This window comes from Delphinus delphis, chromosome 11 (assembly GCF_949987515.2).
Source record: "Delphinus delphis chromosome 11, mDelDel1.2, whole genome shotgun sequence".
Taxonomy (NCBI): Eukaryota; Metazoa; Chordata; class Mammalia; order Artiodactyla; family Delphinidae; genus Delphinus; species Delphinus delphis.
The window spans coordinates 9,235,400-9,258,485 of NC_082693.1; the positions used below are offsets into that span (position 1 = coordinate 9,235,400).

Here is a 23,086-nt window from a genome sequence, read left to right on the forward strand (position 1 = left end):
GGGGGATGATGTGACAGAGAACTGAAAAATTCTAAAAATATAACAGCAGGAGAGGGCTATGGGAAGCTGATCATTTTGCGTAGTGACTTTGTAACGTGACAACTTAGCTAGATTGAAATACATTCTCAGAATTCCCTTCTCTGTATGTTTCCAGTTAGCGTGGGACACAGCAGAGAGTGTGGAGTGACTTGGAAGGTAGAAATGAAGCAGCAGATATTTTGTAGCTCACACATATTGTCACTCATCTGTTGCCTCCCTCATTGGTGTGGGGCAGTGTCTGGGCCACTGACCGCTCCGCCTTCACCATGATCCTCCTTCAGCTTCTGCAACTCCCGAGCCAGGTGTGTGTGTGTGCGTGTGCGTGTGCGTGTGTGTGTGTGTGTGTGTGTGTGTGTGCGCGCGCGCGTGTGCGTGTGTGTGCGTGTGCGTGTGCGTGTGTGTGTGTGTGTGTGTGTGTGTGTGTAGGACACCCAGGACATCATGCTTTTGAGTTCTAGCTTTTTCTTGGTTTCACCCATAGTTGAGCATAGATTTCACCCATTTCTTGATTTCTTGGTTTCACCCAGCTGGAAGATCTGCTCTTCCAGCTGCCTGCTGTATATATATATGTATGCTTCCTTTACTGTATCAGTCAGCATGCCATCAGAAATACACAGTCATTCTCTCTCTCTCTCTATATATATATATACACAATACACTCCCACAACACACACGGAGGTAATTCTGCCTGAATGCACCCTGACTGATATAGTAAAGAAAATATATAGTTTAAGGCAGTGACTCTTAAGATTTAAAAACCCATGTCTTCTTTGGATAAGCAGAAACATTTCTCCTCTTCTTTCCCACCCCACCAGTTATGACAGATCCTTTTTACAGAAGCATGCCCATTAGGTTAAGGAATTCTGATTTGGCAGAGATATGTGGATGGTGTTTTTTTGTGGGGTTTTTGTTTTTGGAGTTTATATTTTTTAAATGTTATTATTTTCATTGTAAAAACATAACATTATACTACAATAATGGCCATGTTTTTTAATTAAGCACATCCACTTCCACATGGTTCTTAACTTCATTCTTCCCCACTTCTCGCCACTCCTCATCACTCTTTTGGAGGATAAAGACTAGACATTCAGGTTCCTCTTCCAGTTTGTATGTAGAAAGTCACAAGAGACCATAATTCATTCCCTAACACCTAAAACAAACCAGATAATCTACATAATTATAATTTAAAAAACCATCAGAGAGATGAGAGCACAAAGAAACCTAAGTGAATTAAGTTTCAGAAAATGACAATCCTTCAAATGAAAGAAAAGATCCACAGTGGTTCTCACCCCTGACTGAAGTATAGGACTCCACCATAGATGATGGCAAGGAGGAATCAGCCTAACTTTTAACAAATTTTAATGGCCGTGGGTGGGCTTATATGACAGATTAGAATCCAGGGGAATCACAGGCACAGAGTGCAACTATACTACCTCACTATTCTTTCCCACTGATACTCACTAACTACTGGGATAGGGCCATAAACAGAAGGGCAGGGAAGAAGAGCTGAGAGACGCTCTCAGAGACACACTGGGCTTTTAGTTAAGAAAGACTTGTAGAGGGTGGGAGAGCTGAGAGAAAACCCATGGCACTCCAGGCCTTCAGCTAAGAAAAATTGAGGGTCAGGGCAGGAGAGAAGGGAGAGCCTGCCTGAAGGCTTGATAGCTAATGAAGACATCAAGCAAGGCAGAACAGCTGAGATAACAGCTCTAAGACAGTATTTGCTTATAGGAAAAGTTCTGATCTTGCCTTCAAAATATTTGAAACCTGTGGTGAACTGAATCAAACTGAAAAATTACAACAAAGCCCACATCTACCTCAACGATAGATTATAGCTACTCAGCTCCAATTCTAGTGGTCTTACAGGAGAATGTGTGTGGCCCTTTTTGGAGGAAAATATTTAATTCATTGTCTACTGTATTTTTACAGAAAATGTATGTAGTTTTACATAAAATGTCCAGCATAGAGTAAAAAATAGCAAGACACACACACAAAAGAGCAAGAAAATGTAACTCATGGTCAAGTAAGGAAACCAACTGAAGTTAAGCAAGAAAACCTCACATTTGAGAATTATCACATTATAACAAAAATGCTAAAGGACTTTAAAAAAAAAAGGTAGAACCCATAAAGATATGAGCAACTTCAGAAAAGTGATGGAGAATATTAAAAAATGGAAATGCTAAAAATACAGTATCAGAAGTAAAGAACTTGATAGGCTTAGCAGTAAGTTGGACAATAACGGAGGAAAAAAACTTGGAAAAGAGATAAATAGAAAGCATCCAAATTGAAAGTCAAAAAGAAAAAATGATAAATACAATAGAGTATTTGGGTCTATTGAACAATGTCAGTTGGTCTAACACTTGTATCATTGCAGGGAAAAAAAAAAAGGAGTAGAAAGAATGGGCAGAAAACAATATTCAAAGAGATAACAGATCAGAATTTTCCAAAACTGACGAAAGATACCAACTTATAGGTCCAAGAACTGTAGCCAACATCAAGAAGAATAAATACAAACAAACCAAAAAAACCCCACATGTAGGCACATCCTAGTCACAATTCTGAAAACCAAGTTTAGAGACCAGGTCTTAATGACAGCCAGAGAAAAAAAGACATTACACACAGGGAGCTAAAATATGAACTACAAATGACTCTTAAAAATAATGGAGACAGAGATGGAATGAAATGTTTAAAGTGCCAAAAGGAAAAAAAATATCTGTCAACCTAAAATTTATACACAGTTGAAAATTATCCTTCAAAAATGAATGTGAAATAAAGACATTCTGACACAAAGAAAGCTGGGAGACTTTATCTCCAACAAGAAATGCCAAAGAAGTTCTTGAGGCCAAACAGAAATGATACTAGATCTGCAAGAGGGAATAAGAAAGTACCAGAAAGGATAAATAGCTGGACAGATTAAAAAGAGACATATTTTAGTACCTTCATTATACACACATATTTACAATATTAAAAAAAAAATCAAAACCCCCCACAGTGTATGGTGGGTTTTGTAACACAGGTAGAAATAAAATATAGGACAATATCATAAAGGATGGGAGAGGGATAAATGAAATTATGCTGTTGTAAGTTTCTTATATATTTATGAGATAGAATAATATTATTTGAAGATAGACTGTGGTAATTAAAGATGCAAATTGTAATTTCTAGAGCAACCACTATATTTAATGTAAAAAAGAAACACTAGAAAGACCATCTAGGAATTTAAATGGAATATGAAAAAAAATACCTAATTACCCCAAAGAAGTCAGGAAACAAGGAATAGAGAAACACCTGACAAATGGGAATGAGTGAATGAAAACTTCCCTTAACTACTATTACTGAGTGGTTTTGGAAATTAGTTTTGCTACAGACTTTATCAAGTCTGTTTTTCATGAATTAAACCTAAAACTACAAGGCAAAATATAGCTATATGTGGAGCTTATACTACAGTTAAATCATTTCGACACAATTAACATTGTTTGAATCACAAATAATATAAAGCTGCTCTATACATTTCCTATATGGTCAAAAGTTAAGACAAGAAGCAAGATGTCCATTCTAACACACATTTGCAGCAGTTCTATTTTCTGAACTCAAACTACAGTTCCAGCAGTGGTTTTTGGATTTTGATGCAAGTGAAAAGGATATTTTCATATTTAAAATCCACTTCACTGTGCAGTTGAGGCACTTCTACCTAACTTTCAATTGGAAGTGATTAATCTGCAATGTAATGACACGCTAAAGGGGAAATATCAAGAGAATTTATAGAATTCCAATAAAATTGTATAAATGCCTTATAAGCAATAAGTATGCTCAAGTAGAACCATATGCTCACGGATTGATACATCTGGCAGGATCCTATCTGGATGAACAGATGCTTCCAAATGAAATACGTGAAATCTCATGACAGATCACCATTGGCAGATAAACATTTGCAGTCAATTTTGATGATAGAGAACATTTAGTTTAAACTGGGGTTTAACTAAGTGAAATGTTATCCCCCTTAAAAAAAAAAAAAGAGTTCCATTCCTCTCATTGTTAGACCTGTATTACAACTCTTATTATTACACCTTATATTTTGTCAATAAAAACAAAACTGTAGATATTTGTTTTCTCTATTGCTATATAAGTATCTACATATTCTCAATTTTGTCCCTTGGGGCACAAAGCCTAAAATATTCACTATTGGGCCCTTTGCAGAAAGAAATCACCAACCCCGGGCTAAATGCAATGTTTTCCACAGCTGCTACTGCGTAGTTTGCTTTGGAACCACACACAGTCTCCTTTACACGCCACTTTTGTTGAGTCACCTGGAGAAGGTAACGAGGAGATAGAACAAAGTTGAGAGTTAATTCAGTCCTGAGGTTAAATAATGGTAGCTAACGTTCATTGAGCAGATAAAGTATATAATAAGAACTCAGATAATTCATCACTTTGTACATATTTGCTCATTTAATAAATACTCACAGGAATCTTAGGAGATAGGTAATATTCCCCACCCCATTTTACCCAAGCTGAGAGAGTGAGTTGCCAAAGATCATGCTGATAAGTAAGGGATGTAGAGGTTTACAGGACTTAACCCAGCAATGGGACATCAGAACCAACGCCTGCAACACCAGCCGAGGGATCAAAAGTAGACGCGTGTGTGTGGGTTGAGGTGGGAGCAGCAGGTGGTCCAGGGCAGAAGAGCTGGTGTGGACATGAGCGCTCTCGGGAAGGACAGGACTACCAGGTGACATGGACTGCTGAGGTCCTCGGAGACTCACAAAATCCCATTATTCCCACCATCCCAGCAATAGGACTCTTTTCCCATTCCAACCCCTTTAATAAATTCTGGTTCAGAGTGTTCTTCGAATGAGCGTGTGAAGAAGTCTGAACACAATTTATTATGTGGAGAGATGAAGGCAAGTGGGTAGGAAAAATCCGTGTAATGGGGAGGGTCTGGGAAATCTGTCCTGGTTTATCTGTACATACTATAGACACACATTATACATATGTATTTATATATTTGTAATTTAATACACATCCACACATTAAAGCCGTACGTATTAGCAGGGTTTAGAATTTAAACATAAGTATAATGTTCTCAACCTTCTGCAGTGGACACTTCAGAGCATTTTCAGAGACTATAAATAACAATAAAAATCATAGAGTGATCAGACTGCACGTACTCAAGGCTAGAACCTTCAGCCCGACAGGATTTAACCTCCTCTCAATTGTTTTTCCAACCAAATATTCCTCCCCCGGCAGGATCCCGGGGTCGTCCCATCCGCCAATGATGGTTTCAGAGAAGCAGTCCTGGGGAGGGGTATTATCTCCAGGAACACGTCCTGTCAACTTTGCAGTCGAGTCACCTATTTCGGTTGGTAGCGGCCGCTATTGCTTTAAAAAGACAGAGGATTTCGAAACAGGGAGGAAGGGGGGTCAGGAAAAGGAACTCAACTGCCTTTGATAACCTCCCAACAGCCTTTCCTTCTCCAGGGCGCGTGCTCGGCTGGGGCAGCGCCCGCATCCCCGGCCTGGCGGGCGCGCGCGCCTCCTCTTTTCCGGGCGCCCACCTTCGCGGGGAATCCCCCGCGGCCAGGCTGGGCTTCTGCCGGCGGCCGCCCCGCTTTGTCTCCGATGTCGCGCTCCGCGACTCGCTCGCTCGCTAGCTCGCCCCTTTACCCCGGTGCGGGCTGTAACCCGATCTCCCATTTCCTGGTGGATTCTCTTAAAGAGGCCGCGGTCGAGAAGCAGAACAAAGGCTATTGTTTTACTTCCTCCTTCGGATTCCGTGTCCTTACCGGAATGTCCCTTCCTATATAATTATTTTCATTGCGTCTGCGCTCGGCGGGGGGTGGGGAAACCCTGTGCCTTTCAATGTATCCAAGAGACGGAGCTAGGGGAGGGGAGGCGTTTAATAAAACCTGTTCTGAGGTTTCTGGGGCCCCGATGGAACGTTTCTCGGCGTGTCTTCCGCGAGCCAGGCGGCGGCCCAGCGGAGCCTAGGACGCCCCGCGCCAGGCCGGCGGGGGCCGCGCCGCCCGCCTAGTTAGCAGCCGCGGCCTCGCGCGGCCCCGCTCCCCGGGATCCTCCGCCCGCGCCCCCGCCGCCGCCCCTCCCCCACCCCGGCCCGGCTTTTATTTCTCCGATGCGGGGCTGTAACCCGATCTTTTATTTCCTGGTGGCTCCTTTAAGAGGCAGAGCTCAGTGCTGGGAATTCACGTCAGTTTCTGCACTGAAACTCTCAAGATCAATGAGCAAAGAGCTTTCTCAGTTCTGCCTTTCAGTTTCTCTCTTCCAGGAAGGAAAACATTCGAGAGAGAGAGCGAGGGAGAGCGGCGGGAGGGCGGGGGGCGGGGGCGCCGGCCCGGGTGGGAGGAGAGAGCGGGAGGCCGGCCGGGCTGCGTCCCGGGTCGCCGCGCCGCACCGCGACCTGCAGACCCCGCCGCCGCGCCGCCCGGCTCCCACGCCCCCGCCGCCCCGCGCGGCGACTCCGCCGGCGCCCGCCCCGCCCCGCGCGCTCGCGGCCCCCCGGGGCGGCCGCCGGGAGAGATGCTGCAAGAAACTTCTTAAATGACCGCGTCCGGCCGGCTGTGGAGCGTTTCTGGGTTGGGGAGAGGAAAGGAAAGTGGAAAAAAACTGAGAACTTCCTGATCTCTCTCGCTGTGAGACATGTCTGAGACTCCTGCTCAGTGTAGCATTAAGGTAAAGATCTTCTCCCCCTCCCTCTCCGGGGTGGAAAACCTTGAGCTGCACCGGCCCGGCCAGTCGTACTGGGCTCTTCAGTTGTGAGGGGACTGTTGCAGTCGCTCTGTTCGCAGGAAATTATTTGGGGCGCCGGGGAAGGAGACGCGGCTCGCGGCGGCAGCGTACCCTTTAGTGTAACCTTGCTGCTCCCCCCCTCCCGCCGAGCGCCCTGTCGGCTCCTGCGCCCTCACCTCACCCCTTTGCTTTTTGACAATGAAATGCCAGTCACCGTCGGTCTGGAGGAGCCCGAGTGCTCTCCAGGACTGTAAAACACCCCCGTAATTAGTGCGCCTTTAAAAAAACCTGGTCCCTATTCGTACTCCCAACATGTGACCGAAATGGAACTTTTGTTCCCGAGGGGTGGTCTCCTTAGAAAAAAAGTTCTCCGGCTCCATTGGGATTGGAATCATTTCTTTTTTTTAAGGGCTCACAGAGTCGGATCAGACAGATTCCCCCCACCCCCGCATTGTAATTGCAAGCGCTTGTCGGAGAGACAGTCGTGGTGTCAGCTTTTCCTGGGCATTGCACAATGAATTTCTTTTCTTTCTTTTTTTTTCCCCTTTAAACCAAGGTGAATAAAGTCGCTGAATGGTTATTTTACTCTGATGCATATGAACGCTGAGCAATCCCAAAGTAGAAAACTCCCGTGTTGCAGAGAGGGAGAATTACCTAAGTGACCAGACAAAATGACCTTCCCAGTTTGACAGTGCAGAGAGGAGAGCTAAGAGTAGAAATCTCCCAGCTTTCTGGCCATGGTTTTCAGTATTGTAAATGCAAGATGGTGAAGGATGTTTGCAAACACAGCATTTACCTTCCAAGTAGTTGTGTGTGTACATTTATATATATGTGTGTGTCTATAAAGGCTAGTGGTGTTGCGGTTTGTTGCTTCTAGAAAGTTGTCGTAAAGTTTGCCACCGTGAGGAGGCAGACTGATTTGTCCATCTCCCCCAATTATTTTGCCCGTCCTTGCATTTGGTGTGCACTTCCATTTCACTGTTCCATCAGTACCCAGATGGAAAAGCCTTTTGCTTCTGTGAGACGCTGAAGCTCCTGAAGTTTGTGGCTTGGCCCATTAACTGTGTTCATTGAGGGAACCCTGCAGAGACAATGCACAAGTAACCAGTTTTCTTCATCTATGGAGAATTCGAGAAACCTTTCCTGCTTTAACACGGCTTTTCCATAGGATCTGTTTAGAGGAAACAGTATTTTCTCATGTTTGCTTATTAGGGTTTCATAATTATACTCAGGTGTTAGTGTTTCTTATCAGGCAAGATTCTCATGGGGTTTGAATTAGGGCTAATGTGAACTGAAAAGGTGGGTTGGGTTTCTTTGTTTTTGCCTCGCAAAAAAATGCCCGGTGGAACTTTCGGGTTTCTGTGTTTGTACATATCTGGGGATAGCAGTATGTCTGGGGTAGCAGGGGAGTGTCAGAGTAAAGATGTTAGGTAGGTTTATACTTCAAAACCAATTTCTTTTGCTGTATAAATTTGATTCTACGAGTTCAGGAAAATCCTACGGTATGCCTGATCTAATTTATCTGACACTACATAACACAAACAGAGGTAACTAAATACTAGGGTATGAAATCAGTAAATTGTATTTAGCTCTATGGCAATAAATCTGACCTGGGGAGAACCTGGACCAACTATGAGATAGTGATTTTAGGGTGAAAACAACAAAAAACAAGCCTTTCTGTGACTTTTCTCGATGTCTCTTCTAAAGAGACTGCATATGCCCCCTGTTCTGAGGGGCTTATGTTTGGGTACTGCAGGTGCTCACCTTATTGTACCCCAGTGGGAGGCTACAGCAGCCCTTTCCTTACACACATGGATGGAATCATTCCTAAACCCAGACAGCACAGTGTCTTACATGTGACATAAAAATTGCAGCCGTAGTTTGTATATCATTTTTTTCCTTATTGTTTACCCCGCAGTTCTTTTCGGGAGCCTCTTTTCTCACTCTGTATTTCTCTGTAATTAGATTTAATGGTCTTCACTAGTAATGAAAGTATCGCTTTTATTTTGGATTGCTCTTTATGGAACCAGAATATGACTGTTTGCTTGGACTGTGCATATGTTTAAATGCACATATGTGAAGTGCGTTTTTCCACAGAGTTTGTTTAGTTTGCAACGTTCCAGTAAGAAGCGCCGGAGATCAAGGACTGGGCTTATTCTAGCTTGTCTGAAAATGCTCTGGTGATGTGTGCGGTGTTTCCCTCAGTCCTTGGGATGTGGTACAGTGACTGCATAATAAAAAATGTTTGCTGGGAACCCACAAGAACTGGGATTTTTTTCTACAGTCCAGTAAACAATAAAGTTTTCTGTGGAGCAGAGAATGAGTGTCAGGAGCTTTCAAGGATGACCTGATGGCTCTGATATCCTGAGGACATGTGACACGGAAGGCTCTCTGTGTGGAGAGATTTCCTTCACTCCTCCTGTCTACTCCTGAAACCTTCCTCCCTGGCTCTCATTCCTTACAAGCAGCTGGTCAGCAGGCAGTAAATTCCTCAGCAGCTGGTGTGATGGAGCACAGAGGAGCCTGACCAGAGGCAGCCACAGAGGGAAGTACTCTGTTTACTTCTGTGCTAGAAAAGAGTAGTGTACGATTTCGGTGGAATTTCCAGGGTGAAAGTTTCTGAATCAGTCAGTGACATCTTTGTATCACTTTCATGGTGGTGGTTGCTGATGAATGCCTGATATTGGCTTTTATATTTCTTTTGCACTTTATAAGCATGTTCCCGGCACCGCAGGGAAGTTAATATCAGACACATGTTTATAGCAGAAGACAGGTTGACCAGCCCAAGGTCACCCAAACTATGGCTGCGCCCCACTGTTTGTCTGCACTGGGCGCCCTCATCGTGAGAGATTAAATGCTTCCATTCCTGACCATTTGGGGTTGTTTCAATGTAAGGACGGGGTCACCTAACTCTGTAAAAAGTCAAATTATTTCTTTCGGAGGATCGTGTGGCTGACTGCTGGGTACGGGAGAAAGGAAGAGGCTATCTTTTCCATCATCAGCCTTCACCTTCAAGTCACCTGTTCAGTTTTAACTTCAGCCAAGTTGCAGTGGAAAGTAACTATGGCCCAGCAGACACAGCCCTGCGTAAGGCTGGCTGGGCGGCCGGCTAGAACTATCCAGGATAGTACAGAGAAATAGTTGCGTAACATCCCTGGCCCCTCCTTTCCCTGCCCTCCGTACTGGTTGGCTTTTTTAGCGGAATGCAATCTCTATTTTGCTGCTTTCTGGGAGTCTCTGGGTTTCCCCTCCTGGGCTCTGAGCTCCTTGGGTTTAGTGGCGATTATCTTTGCGTCCTGGTGCCCACCTTGGCACCTGGCTCAGAAATGTGTGTCAGTAATGTTTGCTGACTTGCAGTGAAGCATGGAAGGAGGTCAGTACCCTTTCCGCTCTCTGTCCTGTGTGCTCGGAGTGACTTAACACTTCACCCACAGGCTAGCATACAGTGGTTACTAGGGCCACTCTGCTGTCACAGGGAGGCCTAGAGCACTCCCTTGGGTGTCTGCCTAAAAATTATTACTGGTAGAATTTTGGCCTAATAATAATGTTTTCTTATTTTGATAACATTTTCAAAAACTGCTTTTGTGTCTCAACAAACAACAATATGGAACTGGGTAAAAGATACGAGACAGGGGCTTGAGGAATCACTGGAGAAGGTTCAGATTAGCAGGCTTCTAAGTTTTCCCCAGGGTCTTCAGCAAGTGAATCAGGGAACTTTGAGAATCTAAGAGCTGAGAGACTATAAAGATCACCTGGGCCAACGTCTGATTTTAGTTTATTTTTTCGCTGTGTTGGGTCTTTGTTGCTGCGCACGGGCTTTCTCTAGTTGCGGTGAGCGGGGGCTACTCTCCATTGCGGGGCGCGGGCTTCTTACTGCAGTGGCTTCTCTTGTTGCGGAGCGCGGGCTCTAGGGGCACGGGCTTAGTTGCTCCGCGTCATGTGGGATCTTCCTGGACCAGGGCTTGAACCCATGTCCCCTGTATTGGCAGGCGGATTCTTATTTATTTATTTATTTATTTATGGTTTCGTTGGGTCTTCGTTGCTGTGTGCGGGCTTTCTCTAGCTGCGGTGAGCGGGGTCTACTCTTTGTTACACTGTGCGGGCTTCTCATTGCAGTGGCTTCTCTTGTGGCAGAGCACAGGCTCTAGGCCTGCGGGCTTCAGTAGTTGTGGCACGTGGGCTCCAGTAGTTGTGGCTCGCAGGCTCTAGAGCACAGGCTCAGTAGTTGTGGCGCGCGGGCTCAGTTGCTCCGCGGCATGTGGGATCTTCCCAGACCAGGGATCGAATCCGTGTCCCCTGCATTGGCAGGCAGATTCTTAACCACTGCACCAACCAGGGAAGCCCGGCAGGAGGATTCTTAACCACTGCGCCACTAGGGAAGTCCCTACAACGTCTGATTTTTATGGAGAGGAGGTCCACACAGCTAAATTGTTTGCTTCAGCTGATCGGTGACTGAGCCAGGTTTAGAGCAACGCAGACCCCCTGGTTCTCAGGCCCCTGTCCCTCACTGGGCTGGGTTCACGGTGCATCCCTATAAGAGGCCAAGGAGATTCGATACAACAGGCTGCACACTCTCTAGCACTTCCCAGCTTGGTCCATTTTAATCGAAAGCCAGCTGGTATGAGGGCACAGAGGTACGTGCCAAGGAAGATGGTGTGTGTGGGAGCCCTGGGTCCAGAGGGTATATTGTTAGATGTGAGAAGAGGAAGGAGTAGGAGGGGGGGATGAGGGAAGAAGGGCTTCATGGACTTGTATTTGCACCACCATCTACAGCAATACATTTTTTGTATTCTGGTAAAAAGCATGTAGCATTAAATTTACCATCTTAACCATTTTTAAGGGTACAGTTCAGTCGTGTTGTCTGTTCACGTTGTTGTGCAACTGATCTCTAGAACTTTTTCATCTTGCAACACTGAAACTCTATACTCGCTCAACACCCATTTCCCCTCTCCCCTTCTCCCAGCCCTCTGTAACCACCTTCCTATTTTCTTTCTGATTTTGACTACTTTAAATAGTTCATATGAGTGGAATCATACTTTCTTTACTTCACTTAGCATAATGGCCTGGAGGCTCATCTATGTTGCAGTATGTGACAGGATTTCCTTTTTTCAAGGCTGCGTAATATTCCATTTTACGTATATGCCATATTTTCTTTATCCATTCATCTGTTGATGGACATTTGGGTTACTCTCATCTCACAGGTGTTGTATCTCACAGGTGTTGTGAATACTGCGGAGGTGAACATGGCCGTACAAATGCCTCTTTGAGATCCTGCTTTGAGTTCTTTGGATTTATCCCCAAAGATGGGATGGTGGGGTGCAGTGGTACTTTTTTATACCATGTGAGGGACTGGTACTTCTGTTTGGGGCTGAGGGTGCTGGACCTGTTAGCAGGGCCTTTTCTGAGGAATCCTTGAGGGGGCCCTAGGCTCAACTGTACACCTTAATTTATACACAGTAGGCTCTGCATCAGCTAAAAACATGGCAGCTGGTCCTAGGGAAGTAGCTTACCTCTTTCGCATAGGTAAGTGAAGGGAAGAAACACCCCAAATACGGGCACCAGAGGAAGGTGGAACTAAAACAAATTCTGGGCATCTGAGTTGAGCACACTGAGGCAGGCTGGGGGCAGGTGGGGAGGGCGTGTGAGGACCATCTTGAAGAGCAGGTGCGTTCTGTTACGGATGTTGAAAAGTTGCCCTGTGGTGTGGATCTCCTGGCTGAGGGAATCAGCGCCAAACGAAGCCCCCTAGGGTGTGGGGTGTACAAACGAAGTATTTGTCTCTGTGAATGCTACTTCAGGAGACGCAGTGATGGTGGTTTTCTGGCAGAGTCCTTCACTGCCGCATTTGTTGTAGAAACCAGTCTCTGTGTGGATGCGCTGAATAGCACGAGTGTAAGTTGACGCAGGGTTCCCACGCCAGAAGGGGCCCAGCTTAAAGACCAGTCGCTGCCAAGCCTAGTATTTGGAGAGAGAAAGGGTAAAGTTAGTGAGAAGTTAGAACGATAGCCTGTTAAAAAACAAACACATTTTCATTGATTTTTGAACATACAGGAACCAGCCTAATAGAGCGTGGCTTTCCAGGGTGTCTCAGGCTGAGCCTCCGTGCGAACAGGCAGAAATGACTTGTGTCCACACCACCAGCTGGTGAGAAATGAGGGCTGCCGTGTGCTGGAGACGGTACCTTCCGCATCGAAATAGTACCATCAGTATGTTGCTTGCTCTGTGAATTTTCTTGATCACCCTTTCTTTTTAGATAGTGAAAGTATACAGTTCAGCCTGGTCTTTGGCTAAATGACCTTGAATTTGGGGAGTATGTGGGGTGGTGACAAGGAAGGTATTAGCCTGTGTTTGTTAGGTGTGGAGCCCCAGATGAGCTAATTGCTTACTCAGGCCTGTGGACTAAGCGTATGGGAAACTGTGGAACACCTGCGTTTGGGAGCCTTGTAAGGTCTGGGTAATTAAAGGGGTTTGTGTGCTGCGTTGGTGGTCATCCTGCATCATCACCACCATCGTTTATTGGATACCGCTGTGTGCTGGTCCTTGGGCTAAGCGTTTTATCTGCATTATCTCGTTTGCTCTTTACTACTCCCTCCGGGATGCAGGTTTTCTCCCTGTTTTGCAAAGGAGGAGCCTGAAGCCCATAGCTGTGAAGCGATGTATTGGTCTGAGATCTTCCAGGCTGTACTCTGGCCCGAGCTTCACCGAGTCTACATCTCGGGACTACAGTTCCAAAGCACTTTCTCTCCTGACCCAAGACACAAGGACAGCCACCTTTATGAAGAAAGTTAGGAAACCTAGAGTAATGGGGCTGTGGGGGAGCTTCCCACAGGCCAAGATGAGAGGTGGGAATTGAGCCGGCAGAGATGCTCCTTCCCTCTCTGGGTGGGTGCCCCCTAACCGGCCCTCTCGTGGCAGGGTAGCCAGATGGTCACGTCGCACCACCCACCTTGGAATGGAAGTCCAGATCTCCCATTTGTACACCAACCCCTGATGTTCTCTAGTGATACTTTGTCTGTGGGTGGGTTCATTTGTGCCCTTTTCATGTTTTTCTCAGAAATCTTTTCCCTCTCTGCCTCGCTCTGCTTTCCCCCAGTGTCTCCTTACCCCATCATCAGGTGATCAGGTGGGTGACAGGCCAGGGCCGTGTTGTCTCATCCTGCCCACCCTCGGAGCTAGACACCTTGGTCACACCCTGGTCAGTCTCTCTCCTTCCACTGCTTTTTTTTTTTTCAATTTCAAACTTTTTACACAATCCACGAATGCAATGCTTTTTAACCATCCCTCATGTCCATCTGAAGATACTGTGTGATTTCTAGGAATCTATTTGATGTCTCTTCAGGTGTTCCCTGATTTCCCCCCCCCACCAAAGGAATCATCTTTTTTCTTAATAAATTTATTTATTTATTTTTGACTGCCTTGGGTCTTTGTTGCTACACGTGGGCTTTCTCTAGTTGCGGCGAGCGGGGGCTACTCTTCGTTGCGGTACGCGGGCTTCTCATTGCGGTGGCTTCTCTTTGTTTCGGAGCACGGTCTCTAGGTGCGCAGGCTTCAGTAGTTGTGGCATGTGGGCTCAGTAGTAGGGGCTCGCGGGCTTAGTTACTCCCCAGCATGTGGGATCTTCCTGGACCAGGGCTCAAACCTGTGTCCCCCTCATTGGCAGGATTCTTAAGCACTGCGCCACCAGGGAAGCCCTATCTTTTTTCTTGATAGCTTGATACCTGACCCTACTGGCCTTGTTCTAATTTCCCGGAATGAAGGGAGAATTTGGGCCCTCTGACTTTATACATTTGTGGATTTGAAGAGCTTTAATGAAGCCTGTCTTCAGAGCAGACATAGGGAAGGAAGCACACAGAGACATGGCGTGGAGGGAGTTAAGAAGAGACTAAGAAAGCCTAAGTCCTGATTCTCATGAAACAGATGAGGAAACTGGCCCGTGCAGCATTTAAATAGCCTGCTTGAGTTCACAGTACTCTTCAAAGCTGAGCTGGAGTCAGGATCCAGGTGTTCTGTCCCGGGACCGTGTTCCACTCACACCAGGAAAATTGGCAAAAAGCAGACAAGACCTCAGAAAGCATAGCTTCATGGTGAGGACTCCTATCTAGAGAGTGAAACCCCTTTGTCTGGTACCACACAATGACCGACAGCATTAATGATCATCATTATGACCTTGTCCAAGTTGAAGACAAACTGTAAATTATGAGATTTAGGAAGTTAGGAAATAGTGTCATGCATTTTGGAAAGCTGTCCAGCGAAAATGGTTGGCATAGAAATAACGTTACGTTTTTAGAAGGCCACGCTTCAGCTATCTGGACGAATGACTTATAAAAATAATACCTTACTCCCCAAAGAAGACAGGAAAGAACTACCCAGTAAATCTGCACGCTCACCGGAGCTCTTGTGTTCCTCGGGGGTATTTTCCCTTTGTATGTGGGAGTCAGATACACGGAAAACGGTCTTATTTCCTGAATGACCTGGAAAGGGCGTGTGGCCCCGCTGGTGTGAGCACCGTGGGTGTGTACGCTCAGTGATGTGACTGTTGATCCCGTGTAGTTCCAGTCAGCGCTGCTTCAGAGTTTGATTTGCACTTTGTTCTGCCTGATGCTATTCATTGGTTCTTCTCTGTAACACTGGTTTCCCTTAAGGGGATGGTAAGTTCCCGAGAAGAGGGGAGCGGTCATTGCCATGCCGTGAAGAGCTTCCAGGGGAAGGAAGGACCCTGTAGTAGACAGACCTGAGTGCGAATGCTGCTTCTTGAACTTGTTCATCTTAAGCTTGAACCTGTTAAGTCATCTGAAGTGGTAATAAAAACACCTGTCTTTGGGGGCCGTTGGCACTGCCTTACGTTGTTTTAAAAACACCCAAACTTAGTTATTCTCCCTCTTTATATATCTTCCCATCACAGGGATCTAGAAGGGGCGAGAGACTTTCTAGTCCTGTGCCTGCCTTATACCGTTGAGAAAATGGAGCTCAGAGATGTGACGGTATTGCTCGAGCTCCCGTGGCTGGTTTGTGGCACCGCCTGAACTGAACTCCAGGCCTTGCAGGTGGGCCAGCTCCCAGGCTGGGCTCTTCTCACCGTCGCCATGAGTTTCTCCCAGGGTTGGGGTCGCTCAGTCAGCGCTCAGCAGAGCCTCGCTTTTGACTTTCATTGAATACAGACCCCAGTAACAGGAGCAAGGAGCCAGCTGTAATTATGGTAGAAACAGATGCCTCTTGCATCTTCAAATTGTGAGGGCAGAGCTAGTAGGGTTCTGAATAAGTTTCCAGAGATGAAAGGAGAGGAAAAACCCCGAAGCCTGGAAGTACTGTGCAGGGCCTCTGATGGGCGTTATTACTCAGCCCTCAAGTATTCAAACCTATTCAGGGATCTGCCTGTTCATACAGTTGCTTATTATTTGTGACCGGGCCGAGACTCGAGAGGGAGCGTCCATTCTTCAGTCCGCTTCTGTGTGGCACGCAGCCCCGTGTCTGTCTGACCACAGAGCAGACACTGTTTGCCGTGGGTGGTGAATTTCCAGTTCCAAGCGTCAGGAGTGGATGGCTCTTCGTGGAGGTTTAGACGGAAGAGTTTGAAGAAGCCAAATTTGTAACTTTGGGGCATGAGGGAACCTTTGTTTTTAGTAAATGTGAAGAGGGGCGCTGAAGTATTTGTTAGCAGTCTTTTGCTGTGGACTTACAGTGCGTTCCTGCGTTTTCCTTTGATATCCATTTTAAATGAGAAGATGAAGTGGGGCCTGGAAAATAGCCCTTTTTGAGGAACAGTGGAGAGAATGTGCGCGGCCTCCGCCGCCGTCCCCAGAAGCAGGTGTGGGCACTTTTAGGCCGTTGAGGAAAGAGCTTAGGTCTGGAGAGCAACCGTTCCTCTCCCTTCGCCCTGGAAAACACAAGAGAACTTTGGTGATCTTTCTGCTCAGCTCTCTTGCAGCCCTCTCCGGTGGGTTATGATGAGGCCAGGTGGCTTCATCTTTCTGAAGATTTCTCTGTATCATGAGGTCACTAATCCCTGGTTCTGTGACATCCCCTATACACGAGGAAGCAGCAACCAAAGATGAGATACTGACTCTCAAGTATTTCCTGGAAGAAATGAGCTACAGATAGAAATCAGCATTGTAATTAAAAAAAAAAAAATCAACCCCCAAAGAACAGGCTTTCTGTCTCTGAAGTCACCCGTGTCCCTAACACCTCCCTGGGTCTGTGGGGAAAGTGTGGGTCTAGGTGTGCAGCGGTGGCCTTGCGTGTACCAGCCTGGCTGTGGTGTGGCCAGAACAGTGCTGGCATCCCTGACGAAGACTCCAGGTCAAGAGACAGTTTGGGACCAGTATTGTCTGAAGCCTAATAATTAGTACTCGGATAAATAGATCTGCCACTGGTGTAGCCAAGAGGAACCGTACCTGAGATGTTATAAAAGGGGAGCAGGCGTTTGCTGAGTACTTTTCTGGACTGCTTGGTGGAAGCTCAGACAGGGAAGGCAACTTCTTTCCATGTTACTTCCTTCCTTCATTGTTCTAGACCATATATCTTTCCCAGACACTATCTGTGACCGTCACGTCGGCCTCCTGCCAGAGCAGACCACGTGGTTGTGTCTCCTGACTCAGCCATCTGGTCCAGCGCTGTCTTTTCGTGTGTAGGTTTGTGATCACAGGCCGGGCACCCGAGGGGACAGAAGTGAGTTCTCATTTCTTTGGGCCTCTGTGGGTGCTCTCGTGTCCAAATTCCTGCCCTGGAGTTGGCACATCTGGTTTTGGGAACTGGGCAATCTGAAAGATTGGCCCCCTCATGCATTTGGTAGCTGCCGTGTCCTCCTTTCGACTTGAGATCTGAAAAATCCGGGTCATGAGTTCACTTGACTGGTGCCTTGTTCTGTCGAGACCGTGGCTCTCCTCATGGTCTTGACAGTCGTGGCCAGTGATGGGTGGGGACGGCAGGTCAGGATCACTCTCACTCTGCACCTCTCCATCTGGCCTGTCTCCAAAGTGAGGTGCACTGGGTGGGAGAACTGTCATTTAAGGGTGAATTCCGAGTGGCCTAGGTCCCCAGTCTGGGTGAGTCTCCTCTTCTCCCGGTTGTGGAGATCTGAATGACCCAGTTTGGCTGACGACATCTCAAGTCCCCTGGAAGGCTGCCAGCTCCATGTTTGACTCTGTGCCCCCGAGTCCTGCCCCGGGTCTGCTGACTTGAACACTTTAGGGTGAGTTGGGATGGGAGACCATACCCGTTGGGAAGGCAAGAGGCTTTGCCCTCAGACCCAGAGAAACAAAGCCTCTCTCCAAAGTTGGCATTCTGCTCTTGTGCACCTCTGAGGCTCTGTGCTCCTGGCGGGGCCGTGCATGAGTGGTGAGGGCACGCTTCTCGGAAGCAAAAGTCAGCTGCAGGTCAGAAGCAGTTTTTGGATACGATGGAATCCTGGGGGAATGCTGGCGAGCACAGGAAGGCTGCAGTGGTGATCCTCTAATCTCTTTCAGCATGCTGTAAGGGGATCTTTAACTTTCACCCAGACGGGAGGGAGATGGGCACAGGGACCTAGGTGTTGGGTTACATCTCAAGTAGGGCACCTATTAGTATACCCGTCTTATGTGTTCCCACCCTCCCTGGCACCTTGGCTTTTTCTAAGCTCCCTACCCTAGAAAATGAATAAAGATCCACTGACATCAACGGCAGATTTATTTCTCATTTTCTGGGTGCAAGGTCGTGGGCTCTGCTTGGAGATGTGTGGGACGAGGCCTCGGAGGGAAAAGAACCTTAAAAATGCAAGAAAAGGCAGAAAGCCACGCACACCCCGCCGAAAGGCCCTGCCTGTTATTCCAGCAGAGGGACGAGCCGGGCCCCGGGGTGCAAGTCACTGTTAACCTTAGCCTGCTTTTCTGAGAATTTGTCTGTCTCGAAAGATTTGGTGAAATGGCCAAGTGGAGCTTCTGTAAGGTAGGGGGATGCCTGGGCGTGCTTTCGTGGTCAGCCATGGCCTTGAACAGTCCCATTGAAGGGAACGATGGTTCTGGGTACGTTTCCATTTCAACTGTGGTATTTAAAGGTTTGCCATGGCGAGGGGTGTGGGTGGACGGGAGTATAGTCCTCTTGCCTCTTGGTTAGTTTTATCTAGGTTATAGGTGAAAATGAGTTCGCAACACCTCCTGTTTCTTATTTGGGTCCATTTAGGATGACCTGCAGAGCCTAGTTTGGGCAAATCTCGTTATCCTACCCGATGCACATGTTTGTGGACCGCCAGGCTACATGTCAGATGGATTATGAGGAAGGATCCACTTCACAGCTCTGGCCCCCATATTGGTGCTTGTGATTCTTCTTGGGGTCTTGTATATACTTAGGGTGCTTTTCTCTCTTAATCCTTCTGGGACTCCGCCTGGGGCTGTGTTGACAAGGTTGCGCCACTTTGGGGAAGTTTTGGCCTCACGCTTCCCCAGGTGGGGTCCAGCTGGCTGCACTTTGGGCAGTTGATGGTACTTAGAGCTTCAGGGGTTTCCATTTGCCAGAAAGGTAATCTCTCAGCTGGCCCTAGTGGCCGCAGGGCACACATGTTAGGCTTTGGGGGGAATTCACAATTTCAGCTTCGCTCTTTGTTCGCATCTTGTGTACATTAATGGCCTCATAATCGAAGTGCATTGAACTATTGCTCCACAATCCAAAGCCTGGAAAGTAGCTTCTTTGGGTCAGGGAAAGGTTTCTAAGTACAGTTATTGAAGGCTCAAGCTTAAAAACCAACACTGGAGGTTAGAAGTAGCGTGTTCTAGAGGGAACAGTGCGAGGGTAGCTGACACCAGGTCTTTTTGCACTATTTTTAGTTCTGGTCGGGACTGTATGGGGTGGCTTGTGCTTCCTTGGACATCATTCTGCTTTTATTCCAAGGGTTTGTTCTTGTGACTCTGTATATGTGCAGATGTATTGCATGCTCATAGGATCGTATGTCTCAGCAATTACGGCATAATCTGTTTTCCAGCGTATAGAGTGAAAGATTGCATGAAGCCCAGCCTTGTGGCAAAGAAACCCTACATGTAGATGTAAAATATATCTCCTTGGAGGGCTGGCTTCCTGATGGGCTATAAACGGATTGTTAAACAGCAATGCGAGGGGCTGTTAACAAGCTGTTTCTAAGAGCATCTCCCTGGTCTGGTCTGAAAAGGTAATGTGTACATATTGCAGCTATGAAACAGTTTGCCTGTGGTGCTTATATGTTGGTAGATTGTGTGTGTGTGTGTGTGGGGGGGGGTATTTTCAGTGGTGAATGGACTGAAAAGATAATTTTTTTCATTGACGTATAGTTGATTTACAATATTGTGTTAGTTTCAGGTGTATAGCAAAGTGATTTGGTTATACATATATGTGTATATATCTATATTCTTTTCTCCAATTCTTTTCCATTACAGTTTATTACAAGGTATTGAATATAGTTCCCTGTGCTATACAGTAGAACCTTATTTATCTATTTATATCTAGTAGTGTGTATCTGTTAAATCTGTACTCCTAATTTATTCCTCACCCCCCTTCCCCTTTGGTAGCCATAAGTTTGTTTTATATGTCTGTGTGTCTGTTTCTGTTCTGTAAATTTTTCAGGAATTTGTATTATTTTTTAGATTCCACATACAAGTAATATCATATAACATTTGTCTTTATCTTTCTGACTGACTTCACGTAGTAAGATAATCTCTACGTCCGTCCGTGTTGCTGCAAATGGTATTATTTCATTCTTTTTTATCGCTGAGTAATATTCCACTGTATATATGTACCGCGTCTTCTTTATCCATTCATCTGCCGATGGACACTTAGGTTGCTTCCATGTCTCGGCTATTGTAAATAGTGCTGCTGTGAATGCTGGGGTGCATGTATCTTGAAAAGATCATTTTAAATGTTGTCTATTTGCTCCTATGTCAATGTCCACTTTGTCCATTGGGCCGTGTTCTGGTTTAAATGAAGAGGTGTTTGGTCAGCACAGGGTATGGCTCACCCAGACTTCAAAAAGCTTTAGTATGTTTATGATAACACCCTAAGTGCGTAATAGCTGCTTTAAGGATTTAGAATACTTGGATGAATAGGTGAATCACCTCCCCATAAGCAAACGAACATTCAAATTCTAAGTTCAGTGAAGCAGGGTTCCTTTTGTGTGTCTAGTCTTATTGGAACTTCTCTTCACATTCAGGTGACATAGCTGGAAATCGGTCCATGGCAGTTTGTGGTACTCTTGGGTTTTAATGAGAACTCTTTCTTGTTTCCAGGATGCCACGCTTCTACTGTGTTCGCAGCTGCTGTGTTGAAAAACAGGTGTCTCTTATAATCCCCTGCCCGGATCAGTTTGCTAGCCTGGCAGAGCCTTACTATTATCGTTTACTTCTTTATTTATTTTTGTCCCATGGAGGTTAGAGAACTGCCAGGAGGTGCTGATGAGCAGGATTAATGGGATAGAAGACGGCAGCTCTCCTCGGTGGAGGTTTCTATTAAAAGAATCTGAGAGTCTCAGGGCGTAAAGATAGAGCTACAGAAAACCGTCCAGGATACGACTCACCGGAGAGAAGAGCCAAAAGGAGGGTAGTAATAATAGTTCTGCCAAGTCACCTCTCTCTCTTTCAAAGGCCAGTGTGGCCACAAAAGCCATCCAAGACGAGGGTGGGGAGTGAGGACCGTTCTCTGGTCCACGGGGCACCAACGGACTCATCCGTGGTTGCTTCTCCGGGCTTCTGGGTCCTGTGCGGCCCACACCCCATGTCTCTCACGCTGTTCTTTCTTCTCCATGCTGACTAACACTGTCTCCCTCTGGCCCCGGACTCTTCAGCTGTCTCCCGCCTGATCTTCCTTCCTACACTCCCTGCTCCTTCCCAACCAGCCCAGAATGATTCTTGGCAAACAAGAAATTGATCACACCAGGCCCTTTCTGACGCTGCAGTTCAGGATGAAACCCAGCTCTCTATCAGGGCATTGAGGCCCTGGACAGGCTGCCGTTCTATCACTAGAATCATCTCCACCCTCCTGCCCCACGTTGTGGTCCAACCAATACCTGTCGTTCTCCCAAACCACGTTATGAACTTTTATGCCTGGAATCTTGCCCCGATCCTTCTTCTGCCTGGTAGCCAACTTGTCATCTGAATCCCGTCTCTTAAGCCTTCCCTGGTGCTGTCAGGCACAGCATCCTACAGCCTCGTTGAACTTGTCTCCGTTACTGGCAGCGATCCTGTTATAGTTTGCATGTGCCTCATCCTCTAGCTGGAGTCAGAATGCACCGAGAGCAAGAGGTTGATGGATTCGTTTTATATTTCCAACGTCCAGCTCAGTGCCCGGCACAGAGAAAGTCCAGTGTCCTTTAGTTGAATGGAATTTTTTAAATCAGCAAGTATTTATTAATCTTCTGTTAATGGGCTCGGTGGGCGCTAGGCTCTGTGCTACATTAAGAGAAGTGTAAGTTGAAAACCTTGCACAGTTGAAGTCCTGAGTAAATACCCCTTGAAGGTAGAGGGAGGAAGAAAGGGAGAGACCTCATTTCTGTTGCAGTGTCAGGACCGCATGGCAGGGCCACGCCGATACCTAAGTCCCCCCGTGAGACTCAATCCCTGAACTGACACGTACACACAGAGCACCTGCTAGATCTTTCCATCTTGATGGCCCATATTCCAGAGAGGAACACAGGCAGCTGGAGACGAGGCTTGAGAGCCTTTAGGCTGGTTGCGCAGGGTGGAGCACGGACAGCCCCAAGTGAGTGAACAGATCAGAAATCCGTCCTCTTTTCCCGGCTCAGCGTGCCTCTCGGGTCTGAGAGAGAGAGCTGGGGGCTGTTGGTTGTAGTGCGTGCAGTCCTGACACTGCTGACTGTGATCCTCCGGGAATGAGGGGCCGCCGCTTGCTCTCTGCCTCACCCGTCTGCTCACTGGGTGGCGGAGGTGACCCGAGAGCAGGGCAGCTTGCGAGCTTTCTGAGAAGTCTGGGATTGCCCTTCCAGGAAAAGGGAGGGATCTGACCCTTCCGTCCGTCAACTCCTCAGCCGTCTTCTCCAGATCGCTGTTCTCTTCCACACTTAACCTGGGGGGTGATCTCTCTGGAGCTCTAGTTCACTCCCAGTGGGTTGCCCTGGGGGCTAAAGCAGCGAGAAAACTGAAGGTACCACAGGACTAGAAAAGCAGCCCCAGGTCCTGTCATATGGATGGTATGACAGCTTCCACATTTCCATTTACAGTGGAGAACTCAGTGCTGTGTCCTTAAAGACAAGGCCGTCAGGGGAGTATGTTAGAGTTAGGAACAACCTGACGCGTGTGAGATGGACCAGTCTGGAGAAGCCAGGTATGCTCAGGTACAAGCAGACACACCTGGG

The 23,086-nt window shown here is 46.8% G+C and overlaps 1 protein-coding gene and 1 long non-coding RNA gene across 3 annotated transcripts in view; one reads left to right on the forward strand and one right to left on the reverse strand.

Annotated features, from left to right (window-relative positions):
- Positions 1-1,036: 1,036 nt before the first annotated feature.
- Positions 1,037-5,744, reverse strand: LOC132434428 (uncharacterized). The gene is made up of 3 exons (XR_009521303.1): positions 5,480-5,744; positions 4,252-4,346; positions 1,037-1,189 (listed from the first exon to the last, which is right to left on the reverse strand). It is a non-coding gene; the product is annotated as an uncharacterized lncRNA (long non-coding RNA).
- A 484-nt stretch (positions 5,745-6,228) lies between these two features.
- ETV6 (ETS variant transcription factor 6) overlaps positions 6,229-23,086 on the forward strand; it is a 237,618-nt gene continuing 220,760 nt past the window's right edge. The window contains exon 1 of one of the 2 annotated variants that reach the window (XM_060024303.1): positions 6,229-6,726. In XM_060024303.1, coding sequence (XP_059880286.1) covers positions 6,694-6,726 — 33 coding nt within the window. In that variant the 5' untranslated portion in view covers positions 6,229-6,693. The remainder of the gene's footprint in view (positions 6,727-23,086) is intronic. The other variant, XM_060024302.1, reaches the window with a different exon arrangement.